General features: G+C 43.2%; 1 protein-coding gene across 3 annotated transcripts in view; it reads right to left on the reverse strand.

Moving 5' to 3' along the window:
- Positions 1 to 16,558, reverse strand: part of LOC119163047 (uncharacterized) — a 512,110-nt gene that overhangs the window by 66,533 nt on the left and 429,019 nt on the right. For all 3 annotated transcript variants that reach the window (XM_037414982.2, XM_075874279.1, XM_075874278.1), the window contains one exon: positions 11,962 to 12,045. In XM_037414982.2, the coding sequence (XP_037270879.2) occupies positions 11,962 to 12,045 (84 nt within the window). The remainder of the gene's footprint in view (positions 1 to 11,961; positions 12,046 to 16,558) is intronic.

The raw sequence follows: 16,558 nt of genomic DNA on the forward strand, positions 1-16,558 counted from the left end.
TGTGAACTCTTTTATGGATACAAAACTAAAAAATAATCACAGATTTATTAATACCATCTCAAGAAACTCAAATGAACAATTTAGATAAAGTTACCCAACTCTACCTTTAAAACGGAAGCTACAAGCAATAAGTTTGTAGCAGAGAATGTTTGCCATTGCAATGCCATTAATAATAATAATAATAATAATAATAATAATAATAATAATAATAATAATAATAATAATAATAATAATAATAGGGGCGATACGGATGAAACTTAACGGGGAGCAGTTTTTGGAGCAGCAAAATTTCAACGTTGGAGCAGGAGAACCTTGCTTCCAAGCAGTTAGCGGCATTTATATGTCGTCCTGGGAGATTGAAAATGCAAAACCACTTTGACTTGGGCGAGTTGGTATATAATTGGATAGGCTTCAGCGCAATTTAGACGAAGACCATAGGAGATACACTTAGCGCTCGTCTGTGTTCTGTGTGTCTCCTATGGTCTTTGTCTAAATTGCGCTGAAGCCTATCCAATTATGAAAATACAAATTTTTTAGCAATGTGCGGGCACCAGTGCATATTTTGATTGGCTTATAATACACGTAACACTGCAATAGATTTCGAGGTAAATTTTTATAAACAGAATATCGCCAGGTGTGAACCGCAATACCTTTTTACATACGTGACCTATCTTGCTCTCATAACAAACATGTGAAATAATATTAAAAAAAAAAGGTTTTGCTGAAAACTATGTTCTCCGGAAACATTTAAAAAGAAAACCGCATCACACAGAAAAACAAATTCGAAAACTGTGATTGCACAAGAATCTTAGTAACGTAGCAGTGGTCCTTCGCTTTAAGAAAAGCCTGACCTGATAGCGTCAAGAGTTTTTAAGACAACAAAAGTGTGCTGCACCACCGTTTGCGGCCACCTCGTGTGAGACCACCTTCAAGAGTGCAGCGCGGGAGCCAAGAAACTCCACCGCACGGAGTTTCTCGTAAAGCGCGTGCATATGGCACTAAATGATAAGTGAATAATACTGATAACGCCTCTCCACGCGAGAAGTCGCATGTTATTAATACGGCACATATTGACCAGCTCTATTTTTTAAATATCGTAGGTCATCACCGTCAATGTAGAACTTCCGATAATACATCAACATGCGATAGCCACCCATGCTGCGACTCGCGTAAAGCACTTGCAGCGTTTTAAGAAATTCGCAGGTAAGCAAGCAAACGTACAGCTTTGACCTAATGATCAAGGTCCCTCGGCCTTGTTGGGTCTACTTTTGCAGAATTAAACTCTTGAAATATTGTTAAGATGATATTTTACCATGAACTACTTCAGTATTTCATTTATTGATATTGAGAAAGTTGACATTTCACATGTTCGCACAGTTTGAAAGTTGTGGTTGGTCAATAAGTTCACAATGTTAGTAAGCCAAGGTATTGTGGCTGTAATGCATTTCTCCTGATTTCGCATTGTATATTCTGTTAAAAATGAGCTGTCATTAGCTAAATGCACTATTTGTAACGTATATCTGTTCTATCTTCTTGCATGGAGTGAGTGGCACTCGTCAAACTCTTTATAAATTACCCAAAAACGCATGATTATTACAACAGTACAACAGAGACTATGAAATTTACACACAAAAAAATTCTGTTTACAAGAACGAAATCGAGCCTAAATACTAATTCGGTTTCATGAACTTTAATCACAATTTTCTACATTGACAGCATAGCTTTTTGTCTGCCTGCACAAGTAGTGCTTAAAATGTACGATGAATATTTTGATGAACTGATGCTGTTTTATTATGGCAAGATTATCTTTCTGCTGCCACCACAACCACAGGATGTAGTACAGACTTTATCAAAGCTTATAAACATGTGCAACATTTTCTATAAACTTCCTAATTTATGTATTGCTTTTTTTGTTACCGATATCAGCTATTTGTTCCTAGAAAATGTCAGCAGTGCCGAATTCGCGATGCACAGGGAGCTCCAGCATCTTGTATCTAAGGTGGTGACAAAGAAGTACTGTTGCATCGCTGAGAACGATTTTCCATATAAAAGTTTGGCAAGCGTGTTGCTGTACCTGCTTGGTAAGTGTCAACAGAAAACAAATTTGTTTCTTGCTTTAGCTTTCATTGGCAGAGTTAAAAAAAAATTCTGCGTGAAAACGACAAGGTAGAAAAGGAGGAGACAGAACGCAGCGCTGACTTGCAGCTAATCTTTATTAAGGAATGTGAACACATCTCTATTGTGGCAGGCAAAATACATAAGACTACCATAATATCGAAAATGTCGCTCTAACGTCACCGTGTCAACACACTGTCTCGCAACGCAAAGGCTCATGTCAAAGATAAAAAATCAATTTATTTCTGAGAGAGGAAGATGTGTAGTTATAAGGTTGAAGAAGCAAGAGTATAATGCGAAAAACACTATTAGCGGCCACCTTGGCATCCACTGTAGTGATTGCGACTCCACAAGGAAGTTTTGCAACACTAAGGTCCCTGCCTGACACAAATAAATAAAAACAAGGTAAATGATTGAAGCGGATGAAATTTCACACTTTAAAGAAAAATGCATTAATAGGGCATCTATAACCTTCTCTCAAAAAGAGATAGATTTTTTAATCTTTGAGATGAACACGTGTCTTGTGAGACAGAGTGATAATACGGTGATGTTCACGTTAGAGCAACATTTTTGATATTGTGGTAGCCCCGTGTGTTGTGCCTGCCATGATATAAATGTGTTCACATTCCTAAATAAAGATTAGTTGCAAGTTAGCCCTGTGTTACATCTTCTCCTGTTCTTTCCTGTCGTTTTCATGCTGTGTTTCTTTTCACAATGTCAATCAACTCGCCCAAGCTTTAATTTTATCAAGCTTCATTGGCAACATCCTCATTATAAATTTTTGCTGTGTGGCCTTCTCCATGTCGTGAAAATTTGGTTGCAGTTATTTAGAAAATGTTTCACTAGGGCAAGAATATTGCTTGAATACTTGACCTACTGATACAATTTTTTTCAGTTTATATATGCTGCCTCCCTGAATAAAGTCGACTTGTGCCATCTGGAGCAAGAATGAACATTTAAACACCTTCACTGCCACCATATATTCATTATTTCGATTGTTGTTGTATTTTCTGTTGTATTGTATCATCTTTCAGGTTGTAGCAGCTGAGAATCAGAGCACATAAATAATCTTATCATTAAACAGTCAGCTGCACAGCTATGCAGCAGCACTGTGAACAGAAGCTGCACGACATAAGTAACCTTCATAAATAAAGGTTCATTGACTACCTTAGCAATGTATATAAATATAAACCTACGTACACGCAGAAAAAAACAACGCTATACAGTGCTCGTGCGCCAATGCAGTTTCCACAATGCTATCAGATAAAAAGTATTTTTCCTTAATAGTATATGTTCTGGAAAAGCGTGCCAGGATTAAATTCCTCAAAAATTGGTTTTATCTTCATCTGTTCTTTCGCATTGATGGGGTTCTAGCATGACTATGCATGCTACTCCTGTAACAAAATTGTAGTAGAAAGTACTAAAGCAATTCACCATGCTGTCCAGCAACTCTTTGTCTATGCAGGTGCTGTCATCCTCATAATCATGCATAAACAATTAGCCTCCCAACGAATGTTCCTGCTGTGTGTTTTGTTGAACATTGGGGAAAGCGATTGCCTAAGTGACTGCTTTTTAAAAAAGGGGAGCTCATGATGTGGTTCCTTATTTTACAAGTAAAAGACACCCTGTTCAACAAAACTTATGCAGCTGTTTCAGACGCTTCATGTCAAGAATGTGCACTTATGCAAACAAGGCAAGCCAATATGATAGAAGACTCCAACAGAAGCACAAGCAATATTTCAGAATCACAAGAATTCACGAAAAAATGGAAAATGGCATATTCTTTTCTATATATTCTGTGTTAGATAAACCTCAAACACCAGAAATATTTGCCTTGTGACTTATCTGGGTAGGGGAGGGAGGGGGGAATATGCAAAAATTTAGAAAATGTAACCGGGCATCAAATTGTACTCAAGACAAAATAATATATAAGTGCCAGAAATTACATTCGTCAAAATGCTTGGTTCCCATGACAAGAACACGCTTGGCTATTGAATGGTATTTCAATACAGTGCCAACCATGGAAAGGAGCATTTCCAATGATTTTCCAAGCCCGACCTTTCATTGCTTGGCCAATGGTAGGCTTGTCACACTTGCCAAGCACACACCTCCCTTGGCCTCCAATAACGTTCTAAGCATGGAGAGCATGGCCACTGATAATTTACCATGCTTGGTTCAAGCTAATTTCGCTGGTAGGGCAGACACTGTTGCAGCATACGACGGTACAGGTGCTTGGCCGTGCACCTGTCCGATGTCAAGAGTTTTTTGACCTTCTTGAATGCGACCCCACCACACTCGCAGACTAATTGTTCAGCAAGGCTCTGATGAATGCTGTGATGTCCGAGATGTGTGGCAGAAATCTGGTGAGATGATTCACGATTTCAAGCAGTGTTCTCACACTGGTGACGTCTGCCGGAGCTTACATAAATTTAAACGCTTCAACCTTGCTTGGATCTGGCCTTATACCTTGAGCCTAGATGACAACTCTGACAAACAAGACCTCAGATATCCCAAAACTGCACTTGTTCTCAATCAATGTGATGCCCAATTTTGCAAGTCGAGATGGCACATGGCTTAGTCTTGCATCATGCTCCTGGTGGGTGCATTTAAAAGCTAGAATATATCATCTATCATGCTGAATAACCCTACATGGCCCATACCCCTTCTTGGCCCTCCAGGATTCTTGTCATCTGTCTCTATAAGTACTCACGAGCGGAGGTGATACCAAAGGAGAGTCGGCAAAAGCAGTAGTGGCCATAAAGGATGATGAATGTCGTTAGCTCTTGGGAATCGGCAGAAAGCTTTACCTGGTCAGAGCTTGCGTTTGCACCCACATTGAATAAACTGCTGCATCAACGTGGAGGTGAAGGACTTGCTCAACCATTGGCAGAATATGGTGTCTGCGGAGGAAGACCTTGTTAAGTTGAGTCAAGTCAACGCATAGCCGGCAAGAACCATTGTCTTTTCTGACGACGAGACCACAGCACCATGGAGTTGGCCTGTTGATCTTGCGGATTATGTCCGTGCTCTGCAATTTGTCAAGCTCGCGGCGGACGATCTCGAGCAGCAGGATGGGGATTCTGCGAGGACGTTCAGCGAGGAGGGCACATGGCTCAAGTTCGATATAAAAAAAGAGGCCCCGGGAGCTTACCTGTAGCGGATCTTAACCTACAATAAGCGCATTCCAGAATGACTACTAATAGACCTTCTTCACGGGTGCCATCTGCGCATGCGCACTGGAAACGCTTCAACGGCACCACCCTGAAACATTTTCAGTTGTTTGTGGCCTCGAAAACCTGCTGGCGCACCCTCTCGGAAGCAATGGGTGCAAAGGAACGCACAAGCTACCATGCTGTCAGCTTGACCAGAAAGCCACCAAATGTGCTTTTGGCTCTCGCCGTTAAGGGCATTGTACCTGTCGTGAAAAAGGTCAGTTCTGCACACAGACTGCAACAGAATGACTTATTTACGTGAAAAAAAGCGCTAATCTTGGCCTGCTTCTTTGTTTTTTAAATGTTGAAGACACTAGTCTCGATCTTATCAAGACTGTCCAAGTGCAACAGCCCTGTTCTCTCCATGTGGCCGATAGAATGGCGAATGATGTTGAACGCTGCTGCAACTTCAGCGGCGGAGTACGCGCGTGTAGCCAGTGCCTCGTCCGGATGATCCACCTCATCACATGAGCTGTCACCCATGTGCTCGTCGTCGTCACCTTCCCCAGTTTTCGCAAGTTCCGCCGTCTCGAAGCCTGCCTTGCGGAAGCAGTTGACCACTGTGTCCGTCTTCACGTCTCACCAGGCATTGAAGATCTCCATGGGAGAAAACTTCGCGGAGATTTCCGGCCACTCCTTCGTCATCCACTGCTGGGTGTCCTGGCTACTGACAGCTTCGCTTTCGCCAGCATTGGTTTTGCCAACGATGTTGTAGCGCTACTTAAATCGGTGAAGCCATCCGCTATTGTCGACGAAGTTGTTCCACCGAGTGCAACGGCAAACCATTTGGCCTTGGCAATTAGCATAGGACCATCCACCAGAATGTTCTTCGCACGCACTTCTAAAAACCAGGCACAGGGTGCCTTTTCTATATTCCCATGGGCAGAAGCAAGCAAATGACAGGCTCCGGACGTTCACTGCTCTGCCGCCTATGCCTTGACATCTGCCTTGTTTTTCAACAAAGTACTCGGAGTGCTCCGTGGTATCCCGAAGTCATCCGCGAGGATGCAAGATTTCTCGCCTGCCTCAACACGCTGAATAGCCTCCAGCTTCGTCACAAAGTCAAGGGTCTTGCGCTTCTTCACGATGGCCATAGCTACACAAGAAGTCGACAATTCAAGGAGTCCGCAGTGGCTTTGCACACCAGGAACGCAAAAGAGATATGCTGCCCATGCTGTGGTACATAGGCCAAGCGACAGCGGAAATAACAAAGCGCTCACAAGGCATTGGCCACCTGCGAGAGCAACAGCAAAAGGCACAAGCTGTGGTTGGCTGAGCAAAACTCGCAAAACAGCAACAAAAAATAAAATAAAAGGCGAAAGGACGAGCATGGCAGCTACTTCATGCCTGCTCTCCGAGCCAACGGGCACGTGGAGAGAACATGAAAGAGAGAAGAAGAAACGAGAAAAAAAAAAATGCCGTCCCACTAGTTAGAGATTGTGCAGCCTGAGCCATTTCGCCCTTACCTTTTTTTCAAGCGTTTCGGCTTTTGGTGAAGGAGTGGTGCCGCGGGAAGGTCGCCGGGCACTGCGAGTACCAAAGCGCATCTTCCAACTCGCGCGCGGAGATCGCGACGGGAGGGGGGAGGGGGGTGGGAGTGCTGAAGGGCGCTTTCCAGTTTGCACAGCGTTCTTTCTATATAGTTGAAGGTGGGTAAAAACACCGTTCGATATAAACGTGCCAACTTCTATACTTTCAGAAAGGTCTTTCAGGTGGATAACTTTTGAGTTTGATATACCCGAAAACTCCATATATGTGGGTTCAATATAACGTGTTTTACAGTACATATAATTTTTACTTTTTGCGTCATTGTGGAGGCCCTCTCCGTGCCTCTAACCCCACGTTTAATACCCCCCGAACTGCAGCGTAACCAGGGACACCCCAGGGACGCACGAACGCATTTCTTACAGCGCCACAGAAGTTCTCATGAGAAACTGGCAGCAGCGCCCCTGGTGGGCGCCCGATATGTCGACGCGGGGAGGGTAATGGCGGCGCAGCGCAGGGATGGGGCAGTGAGCCCACCGTCTCCTTCTACTACACTGTAGTCAAAGCAATCAAGCAGGAAGGCGACTTGCTATCGCAAGGCAGAAAAATTGCTCTCAGACTAATTTTTTTTGTGTCAGCTTCACAGTGTGGATTTATGGTCACTTTTAAGCAGTGATGTGAGGGAAATTGCGGCGAGATTTGCCGCACTTGCTCTTTTTGAGGCCAAGTGTGAATGGGCTTTCCTCCTACATGCCTGCAATGTCCCACTGCGCGTGGATGGTGTAGCCCTCGACGACAACCCAGTAAAAAAAAAAGTGAATTGGTCAATCGGTCATACCAGTTCCTAGCAATTGGTCCTAAATGGAATGAATTGGAAAGCAACTGGGATGTGGTGCTTCAATGTGCAGAACCAATTGGACCACACAGTTACGATTGGTCACTCCAATAGGCCCACCAGTTTCCGCTTGGTGTCCCAATTGAAATGCTTGTCAGTCCAATTGGTTGCACACATTCCAATTGGTAAACCATTGGAACAGTGGATTCCAATCGGCCTCCCAATTAGAATGCTTGTTGGTCCAATCACATGTGCACACCCAAATTGGAAAAGACTTTCCAATTGGAGAAGACCCTTTGTTGGAAAGATTCTAGTTACAAAGAGTTCATGTTGTGAGTGTTCAACTGGTTCACCTAGTAGAAACCAGTTAACTTCAACTGGCTGACCAGCTAAAGACCAGTTCTTTTTAACTGGTTGAACCTTTGGAGTGCCATGTGCAAGTTCTGTGAAATCGGCAATGAGTGAAAGTGGTAAAAATTTTGTAACATTTTTTAAAATCATAAAACACCTTACTACAGTACTGCTGCACACTTTTCTTGCCACTTGACATCTTTATCACGTGAGCAGCCGCCGCAGTTTATTCATAAGAGAACACAGTGAGAAAGAGGCTGAGCAAGCATTGGTTTAGAACTAACAAGCCTTCCAAAAACGCTGCATTCGAAGCAACAAATTGAAGTCAAAATAAACTTTAAAAATTAATTTTTCATTATAAAATTTTGTATTGTTTTTTGACCAAAGCAATAGTCATGTAATTTATACTTTCATAAAGTGCATGCGCTCACAGAGCAAGCGCGGCGGCAAGTGCCATCAGCATCGTCATCAGCAGCGCACCACCGCCGCGAACCTAAGTCATAACACGGAGGAAGGAAAGGTCTCCGTGAGTAATCAGCTTTACCGGCGTGTTTTATATCCAGCGTCCTTGCAATAATCCTGTTGGCATGATCCATTAAATCAGCCCCATTTCTTCACAATCAAGGCAAGTATTTTGTTTTTGAACCGCCTTAACTGCTGTATTATTAGCACCTTCTGCACATTTTGTTCGTTACCCTTGCTAGTGTTGGCTCGCGACTGTAGTGGACACGGTGCACGGGCGCAGCCGGCATGAAGTGTAGGAGCTATTGTACGCGGTAAGCCTTGTTACATCGATAACATTTCCACCGTTCGTGCAGAGGTAACCACACTCGTCTGGAACACTCGAATGACGCGCTTCGAATTGCACTGTCGATGTTGGCATGCATGACCGCTTAGGACGAATTCTCCACGTGTGGAGTATCTCGAACTACCCGATCTGGAAAGTGCCAGAGTGTTCAGTTACAGCATTTTAGACTAGTGTATTGACCTCTTTACTTCAGCCATGTAGCTCATTTTTCTCTGCCTTATATTTTTCTTTAGCACAGCCTGCCTGCATGATTCCCGATGCAACTCGGAACGAAGAAAAAAAAAAAACTGAGCACCAGCGACCTCCTTTCCAGAAGCTGCAGCAGAACAGGTAGCAGTTTGACTACAAATACCCTCACTAGCAGAAATTGGGTGTTTTATTACAAAGCTCACTCTGCATGAGACATTTTTGTAGAACTATCGTTGTCTAATAAAGGCTCTTTGTGTTGAGCGCTAGTTTGCTTTAAATGGATGACCATTTGCGCTCAGCCGGTTAACCAGTTGGCAACCAGCCTAATTCTCCTGGCTGACCAGTTGAGCACCTGTTACCTTCAATTGAATGACCACATCTATTCAATTGCTTAACCAATTGCACACCATGTACCTTAGACTGGCCGTCTAGTTGGACACTAGTTCTCTTCAACTGGCAAACCATTTAGATGCCAGCTACCTTCAATTGGATGACTACACCTATTCCAATTGGTTAACCAATTGAAGACCACCTAGTTTCAACTGGGGAACCATTTACGATTAACTGGATTACCAGTTCCACACCAGTTCACTTTAACAGGTCAGCCATTTTGGCCCCAGTGAGCTTCAATTGCATGACCAATTGGTCCCCCACCTGCATCAATTGGTCAACCAATCAGCCACCAGTTCTGTCTGAATGGTTATAACCAATTGGATATGAACTGGTTCACCAATGAGATATCATTGGCACGATTCCAACTGGTGGCGAAATTCCAATGGGTTGAAAACCAATTGATGTAATTAGTATTTTTCCCATTGGGCCACTTGAACTTTTTTGACAGAGAATCATTATTGCTTGCTTTTTTTTTCATAAATGTGGACAGCCGGGTCGTCGCTACTGCGAGGATGTCAGATTAGGCGCTGATAGTAACTCTCCGAGACTACAGTAACAACAATGAATCTTCGGAGGTCGACGCGTCCTGCGCTTCTGTCTTGCGCCGCACCGCAACTTCGTGTATTGTACTGTTCGTGATTAGCGGATTAGGTCTGTCAACAACACGAAGGTGCTTTGAATGCAATGCAATTCATGGGATAGCAGCAAATTATAATTTTATATGCACGGCGACGAAAATGAAAAGAAAATGACATGGATACCGCATAAAACTATTCGATGAAGTGCTCTCTACATGCCACGCGCCCCACATGTGGTGGTAATTAAAAACGTGGCACTACCGACACAAAAAATACTTTTCTTTCTTCGCCTCTGGTTTGCAGGGAGGGGAAGGGCACATTTGCTCATGCACTCGCGGCGAAGAACGGCGGCAACGCCGGCTCATCGGGCGCAGGTCCGCCTTACGCACACCTGTGCGCAGTAACAAACACTTGCTCTCTCGGGAAGTCACCGGGGCCATGAGCACGCTACCTCGCTTCGCACTTCATCGGGGCAACCGCGGAAGATGCATACTCGTACCAAAATGACAAAATCAGAGGAAAAGTTTTTGATAGTCTGTGGCGAAAAGTTGTTATATCAAAGATGTCTCCCGTTGTTACTTTGCTACATAGCGGTCGCAAAGACATGTGCTCCTGTGGGAAAGGATGGTGAATAAAAAGCTTCGTTATATCAAGGAATAAGTTATATGAAGGTTAGTTATAAGCAGGTTCAACTGTCAATGCGCTATGATTCAGTGCTATACGATTGATTTCCCCAGTCACCTTGGAAGATACCAACGTGTGATGGTCCACTGCACACGAGCAGCGCAACATGACTTGACTGCGCACGGCTGGTAGCCAACTGTTTTGGTTCCGATGAACTTCTATAAAACACTGGTGTAAGCAAATACAGCCGCTCTTTTCACAGAGTCTCTTCGCATTAAAAGCGCACGAATGCTTGCTGGAATAATGTGCATGCCAGCGATCACAACTGCGCCCTTTAAATCAAAGTTCACTGTTGCTGGTCGAGTGAATCCCCCCTCCCCCTCCTTTTTCCATGCTCGTTCAGGACGAGCGGTTTTCTTTCTGTTTGAGCATTGGACAGCAGTTCAAACACGCAGGGGGGTGTTATCGCATGCGCCCTTCATGAGACACAGACAAGCTGGCTTATTTGATCTCTGCTTCAGCAGTGGTCATTCGCTTTTACCCGTTCGTAAAATTTACAGTGCGCGGGGGCACATTATCAATTTGGACTTGTTATGAAACATGGTGGCGACAGCAAAAAAACACCGAGGCTGTTCATATAAATGTTAGCACAATGATAACATAGTTTTTTAACGCTAAATAAGTGTTATGAGTTAGCTATGCCTTCAGTTCCCCTTTTGTTTAATTATAGCAAAATAGCATATAATTATAGCATATTATAGCAAATAATTATAGCATATAGCAAAATCCTTTTTCTAACAAAATTACCTGCAAATTTGTCAATTTTGTTATATCAAGGTATAGCATAGCCTGCCTGAAACAACATTAGAATTCGTATCATTTCGAAATTCAGATCAACTGTAATCCTATCATCGAGATTCTACTGTATTCACTACTCGAACAAGCCTTGATATTAGATGCCAGACGCTATAATGGCTGCACAATTTAAAACTGAAACATCGACGCCTTTTAGTGAATGCAGCTTGTTTTCATGGTCATTCGTAAGCGAAAGGGCCCTTGAAATGAGCGTGACTTACAAAGATACATGGTTAATTTTATGTAGTGGAATATGATAATGAGTTCATGATTATCCAAGGAGTTTCAAGGGCCCTTGAACTTATACCCTCAATACCAGGAATATTCAAGAATTTCAAGGGGCTACGCAAACCCTGTAATTGTGAAAAAACATGAGCAACATAGCTCTAACTATCGACATATTCTGAAACATTCCTGAACATTCCTGGCAAACAACTTTAAATGTTTGAGAGCATTAGCAAAGCTGAGTTTTCTTTCTTCATTAAAATTCTCTTTGAGCCAGCAAGAGAGTTTCACCTTGTACTCTGAAGGATTTGTGATGCCCAAGTCACGGAAGATCTTGTTCATAAGCTCAGGAAGTCCATCCACGTCTATAGTGTACTGAAAACACAGACAAAAGACTTAAGAGGCCAAAAAAAGGGAAAAGACATGAAGAAGCTAGTATTACACATCATTCACAAGCATGTGTAAGCTAAAAAATTACAAATTAACAAGCACAATTTGTTTCCCATCATGAACTTCTCTTAAAAGTACACTAAAGAAAAACGATGAGTTGTTTTATTAGATTGATAAACTGCACTCTGAGAAATCTGGAGTCATAAGTTTCACGGTCTTAAATTCATGATTAGTGGACCAAATCAAAGTTGAAGAATCATTTCTAAATTTTGTGGTGTGATCTCCGCGTGTGACATAAAGAACTCCACACTGTACTTTTCGTAATTTCGAGACATTGGCTCAATTATGTTTTCTGAGAACTTGTATGCTAACTCTATGGCACCCACAGATTACAATGTATTTCAATTTTATCAATTAGAAGCTACATAGAACGCAGTAAATGCCTTTGAAAATTGATGACATCACAGTGTTTGGTGCGACAATAAGGTGGCGTCTCCAGGCGCCGTTTATTTTCACGCATTTTCTCGCTTACCAAGTTTCGCATCGCGGCAAGAGTGCTGTTTACCAGATTGTGAAATTATGCTTTACTAATACGCGCAAAAAGCGTTTTGCTCATTTAACTTTTTGCGACTGAACAATAGAAGCTAGCCAAAGTGACCGAAAAACGTTTTTTGCTCACTCTGCTGACCTAATAACACGGCACCATTAATTGAATTGAATAATGTTTCTTTACTCTTTAATAGCATAAAAGATACCACCTGTGCAGTATCAGCAATGTAATGAAAAGCAGGACACAGGAGGAGGAGGAAGAATGAACTCTGCTGCAAAAAGCATGGACCAAGTGAGGCCATATTGCATCGAAAAATGCCAATTTCTCTCGTTATTGAGTTCAGACATCATCAATCCTACTGCTTAAAAATCTAATGATGACTATGGTCATCAACGGTCATGAAAGGGGTAAGCAGCAAATAAGTTTTGTGAAAGGTGGACATACTATCGTAAAATTTCAATGCAAAAATCGAAATCCAACAGAAAGGCAGCAAAAGAAAATAGAAGCTTGCAATGAGAAATTCCTAAACAGGGAGTGGATACTAGAGCTGCCATTTCGAAAAGCGGACTTGTTTTTTTTAAGGCTGCATCCTTAGCGCTCATGCCCTCTCCTCTAATACAAACAAAGGAACATGAGAGGGCACCAGTGAAAGCGGGGGTTGGGGGCACAATGAGAGGCCGTCGTGATGAATTGCTTGAGCCAGAAAAAAAAAAAAAGCATGAAAAGGTGTGGTGTACACATTTCCCTGAATTGAAGAATTATGGTTGTTACTTTGCTCTTCCCTTCGCCAGAGCGAGGTGAGGTCAGGGGATTCAACCCTGTGCATCATAGCGATTGCAATGCCTGCGTATCCACTAGTGGGCCTCAAGGTCAATAAACATTTAGAAGGGGGCTCTTGAGTTCAAGCAATATGACGCATATAAAGTGGAAAGCGATGAGAGTTAGTCCTTATCCTAGGAATTTTGAGCCTATCATTGTTAAGTGGCACTTTCTTCTGACAACAATACTGTATTTACCCGTGTAATCCTCGCACTCGCATAATTCTCGCACCCCCACGTCGCCCAACAAAAATACGATTTCTTTTTTTCCTCGAGTAATTATTGCACCCTTGAAAACTGCCACAATAATGTCGTCTACTCGTTCCAGCCACTGGATGGATGGATGGATGGATGGATGGATGGATGGATGGATGGATGGATATGGCTGTTCCCTTTAGATCGGGCGGTGGCTAGCGCCACCAAGCCGTAATACTTAATGAACCAAAAGCTATATTTTTTTTTCCTTAAAAAGTGAGTTTGAGGATTCGTACTTTGCAGTGAAGAGTTTAATTTTCACTCGTGCCCTGACTTTAGCCACCAATCACATAACCTCCTTCTAGTTAAGTCTACCCGCTTAAAGTCTATTTTGCCCTCCCGGTCCCTAAACCCCAGTGCTTTGAAAAACTCTGCGCCATCATCCTGAACTATAGGGTGAAGCCCTTTACAGAACATTATCAAGTGTTCGGCAGTTTCTTCTTCCTCTTCACATGCACTGCATACTGTGTCTACCCCTTCGTATTTGGCCCGATATGTCTTGGTTCGCAGTACTCTCGTCCTGGCCTCAAACAGTAGAGAACTACCCCGAGTATTATCATAGATCCTTTTCTTGGCAATTTCCTGCTTAAAAGTTCGATAGATCTCTAGTGCGGACTTCTTAATCATGCCCATTCTCCACATGTCAGTCTCCGTTTCCTTCACTTTCTTTTTAACCGATAGTTCTTTTTGGTTTGGCCACCTGCTGTTTTCTAAGTATTTACCAGTCAACTTCCTGGTTCGCTTCCTCCATTTTGCATCGACATTCTTCATGTACAAGTAGCTGAAAACCTTCCTAGCCCAACGCTCCTCCCCCATTTCTCTCAATCGCTTCCCAAATTTTATCTTGCTGCTAGCTTCCCTGCCCTCAAATGATGTCCATCCCATATCACCTTGTACTCCCTGATTTGGTGTATTCCCGTGAGCTCCTAAAGCAAGCCTACCTATTCCACGTTGCTTAATTTCTAATCTTGCTTGAACTTCTGATCTCATGCACAAGACCGCACTGATGATGATAGTGCCCGCCATCTGGCGCCTTCTATTAATTATCAAGCGTACTATTATTGCACAAAGGTTCAATTTATTTCAAGCCAAGCCAAAGTGGCAAGTGCGCGTTTTCGCGTGTCTTGTATGCGCTACGGCTACGTTCGCAACGCCCACAACCTTTGCGTATGCTATTTTAATTCTCTACTATTTGCTTGCACTTTTTTTGTCTCAAATCTCACCTTGTGTTGAACCTGTGCTTTTATTGTAGAGATAAGTTTTAATTAGTACTTCTCAAAGCTTGCTCTTAGGTGCTGGTGTAAGAATCCTGATTTGCGGCCACTTCGTTTTCTTTTTCGCTCTGTACGTTTTCGTGGAAAGCTTTCCCAGAGTAATTCTCGCACCCCAAACTTTGCATCGGTTTTTCGCCAAGAAAAGTGCGAGGAATATGCGAGTCAATACAGTAATTCAGTAAATCGTGGGCATTCCCCTCACCCCCCACCTCCCTTTTTTTCTTCACGTTCTGCCTCACAGAGGCCGTTGTCCCCCACTTTTGAACCTACTCTCTACTCCTCTTTTACAGCGAAAGCTGTTATGAGATCACAACTCCGGTCACGTGCAGTTGCATGTTGTCCACCATCACCACCTGCCGCTAATGTCCGTAAGCACATCACGTGAAATTAGAAAAAAAAAACTTTGCACAAATGACCCAGTGGTGCTTGAATCCGGGTCCGCTGGGTTCCAGCAAAATATTCTACCACTGAGTTACGCCGATGCTTCTAACTTGTCAAACTTGCCTTAGGCAGGCATGACCTAGCACCAATGGCACTGTGGGGCTTGAACCCGGGTCCGCTGGGTGCCAGCCCAGTATTCTACCACTGAGCTACTCCGGTGCTCGTGACTTGTTGTCAAACTTGCCTTAGGCAGGCTTGATGTTGGGAAAGCAATTGCGTTAATACGACTTATAAAGCGTTTTACAACAGCGAAAGAACAACCAGTCGTCGCACAATGCAATTAGCGTAACGAGTGGCCGTCCAATGCTCGAACCCATTACAAAAACTTGTTCTTGTTTCTTTATTAACTGTGAGGCATACCCACTTCAGCCATAATTCCTCAATGTCGTCAGCCACTGCATGGGCAGTTGGCACAAAATTCCTAGCAAGCGTTTAGCGGATACCATGCTTCTCAGAAGAATGACGAAAAATAGAATAGACCTAGTGGGTACCAAGCAAGTGTGCTTGCAGTGGTTTCCCAATGAGTGTTTTGAAAAGGCTCTGAAAGGCTGCTCTTCTAGCTTTCGCTGTGACTGTGCTGCACCTACCGGGCAGGCCTAGTGTTTTTTGAGATTGGAAAAAAGGGTAGCTTTCGCTGTGACTGTGCTGCGCCTACTGGGCAGGCCTAGCGTTTTTTGAGATTGGAGGAAAGGGTACGAAGCATTGAAGCGTCAGGAAATCAGCCTTGACAAGCCCACTTGTCGAGTCATCCACACATCCCATCTTTACAACGCTCTCATTAGAAAAAGTGAAGTAATATAACTATCTTCTTCATTGCTGCTATGAATAGTACATACAAAGCTTGTTTTCTAGTGCATTACATGGGGACGACAGATCCAGATACTAACTCCCTTTTTCACAAACGCTCCTCCACTCGACTTTCACCCTTCACTTGACAGAGCTGAGCACTGCGCCACCACTTGGCTGAAAGTGAGGCTGCGCTACTCAAGAATCGCAGCAGACTATTGCTGATATGCAGTGATTTGCCATGCTTAGAGATGGCGCTCCCATCGGCTTTCTCACGTGAAGGCAAAGCGTTGAGTGAAGGGAAGTTCTAAAATACGGGGGTCATACTAAGTGCCAAATGCCAAGTAATGCTATGTTGAAGGTATTACAGGATT

Source organism: Rhipicephalus microplus, chromosome 9 (assembly GCF_043290135.1).
Source record: "Rhipicephalus microplus isolate Deutch F79 chromosome 9, USDA_Rmic, whole genome shotgun sequence".
In the NCBI taxonomy this organism is placed as follows: Eukaryota; Metazoa; Arthropoda; class Arachnida; order Ixodida; family Ixodidae; genus Rhipicephalus; species Rhipicephalus microplus.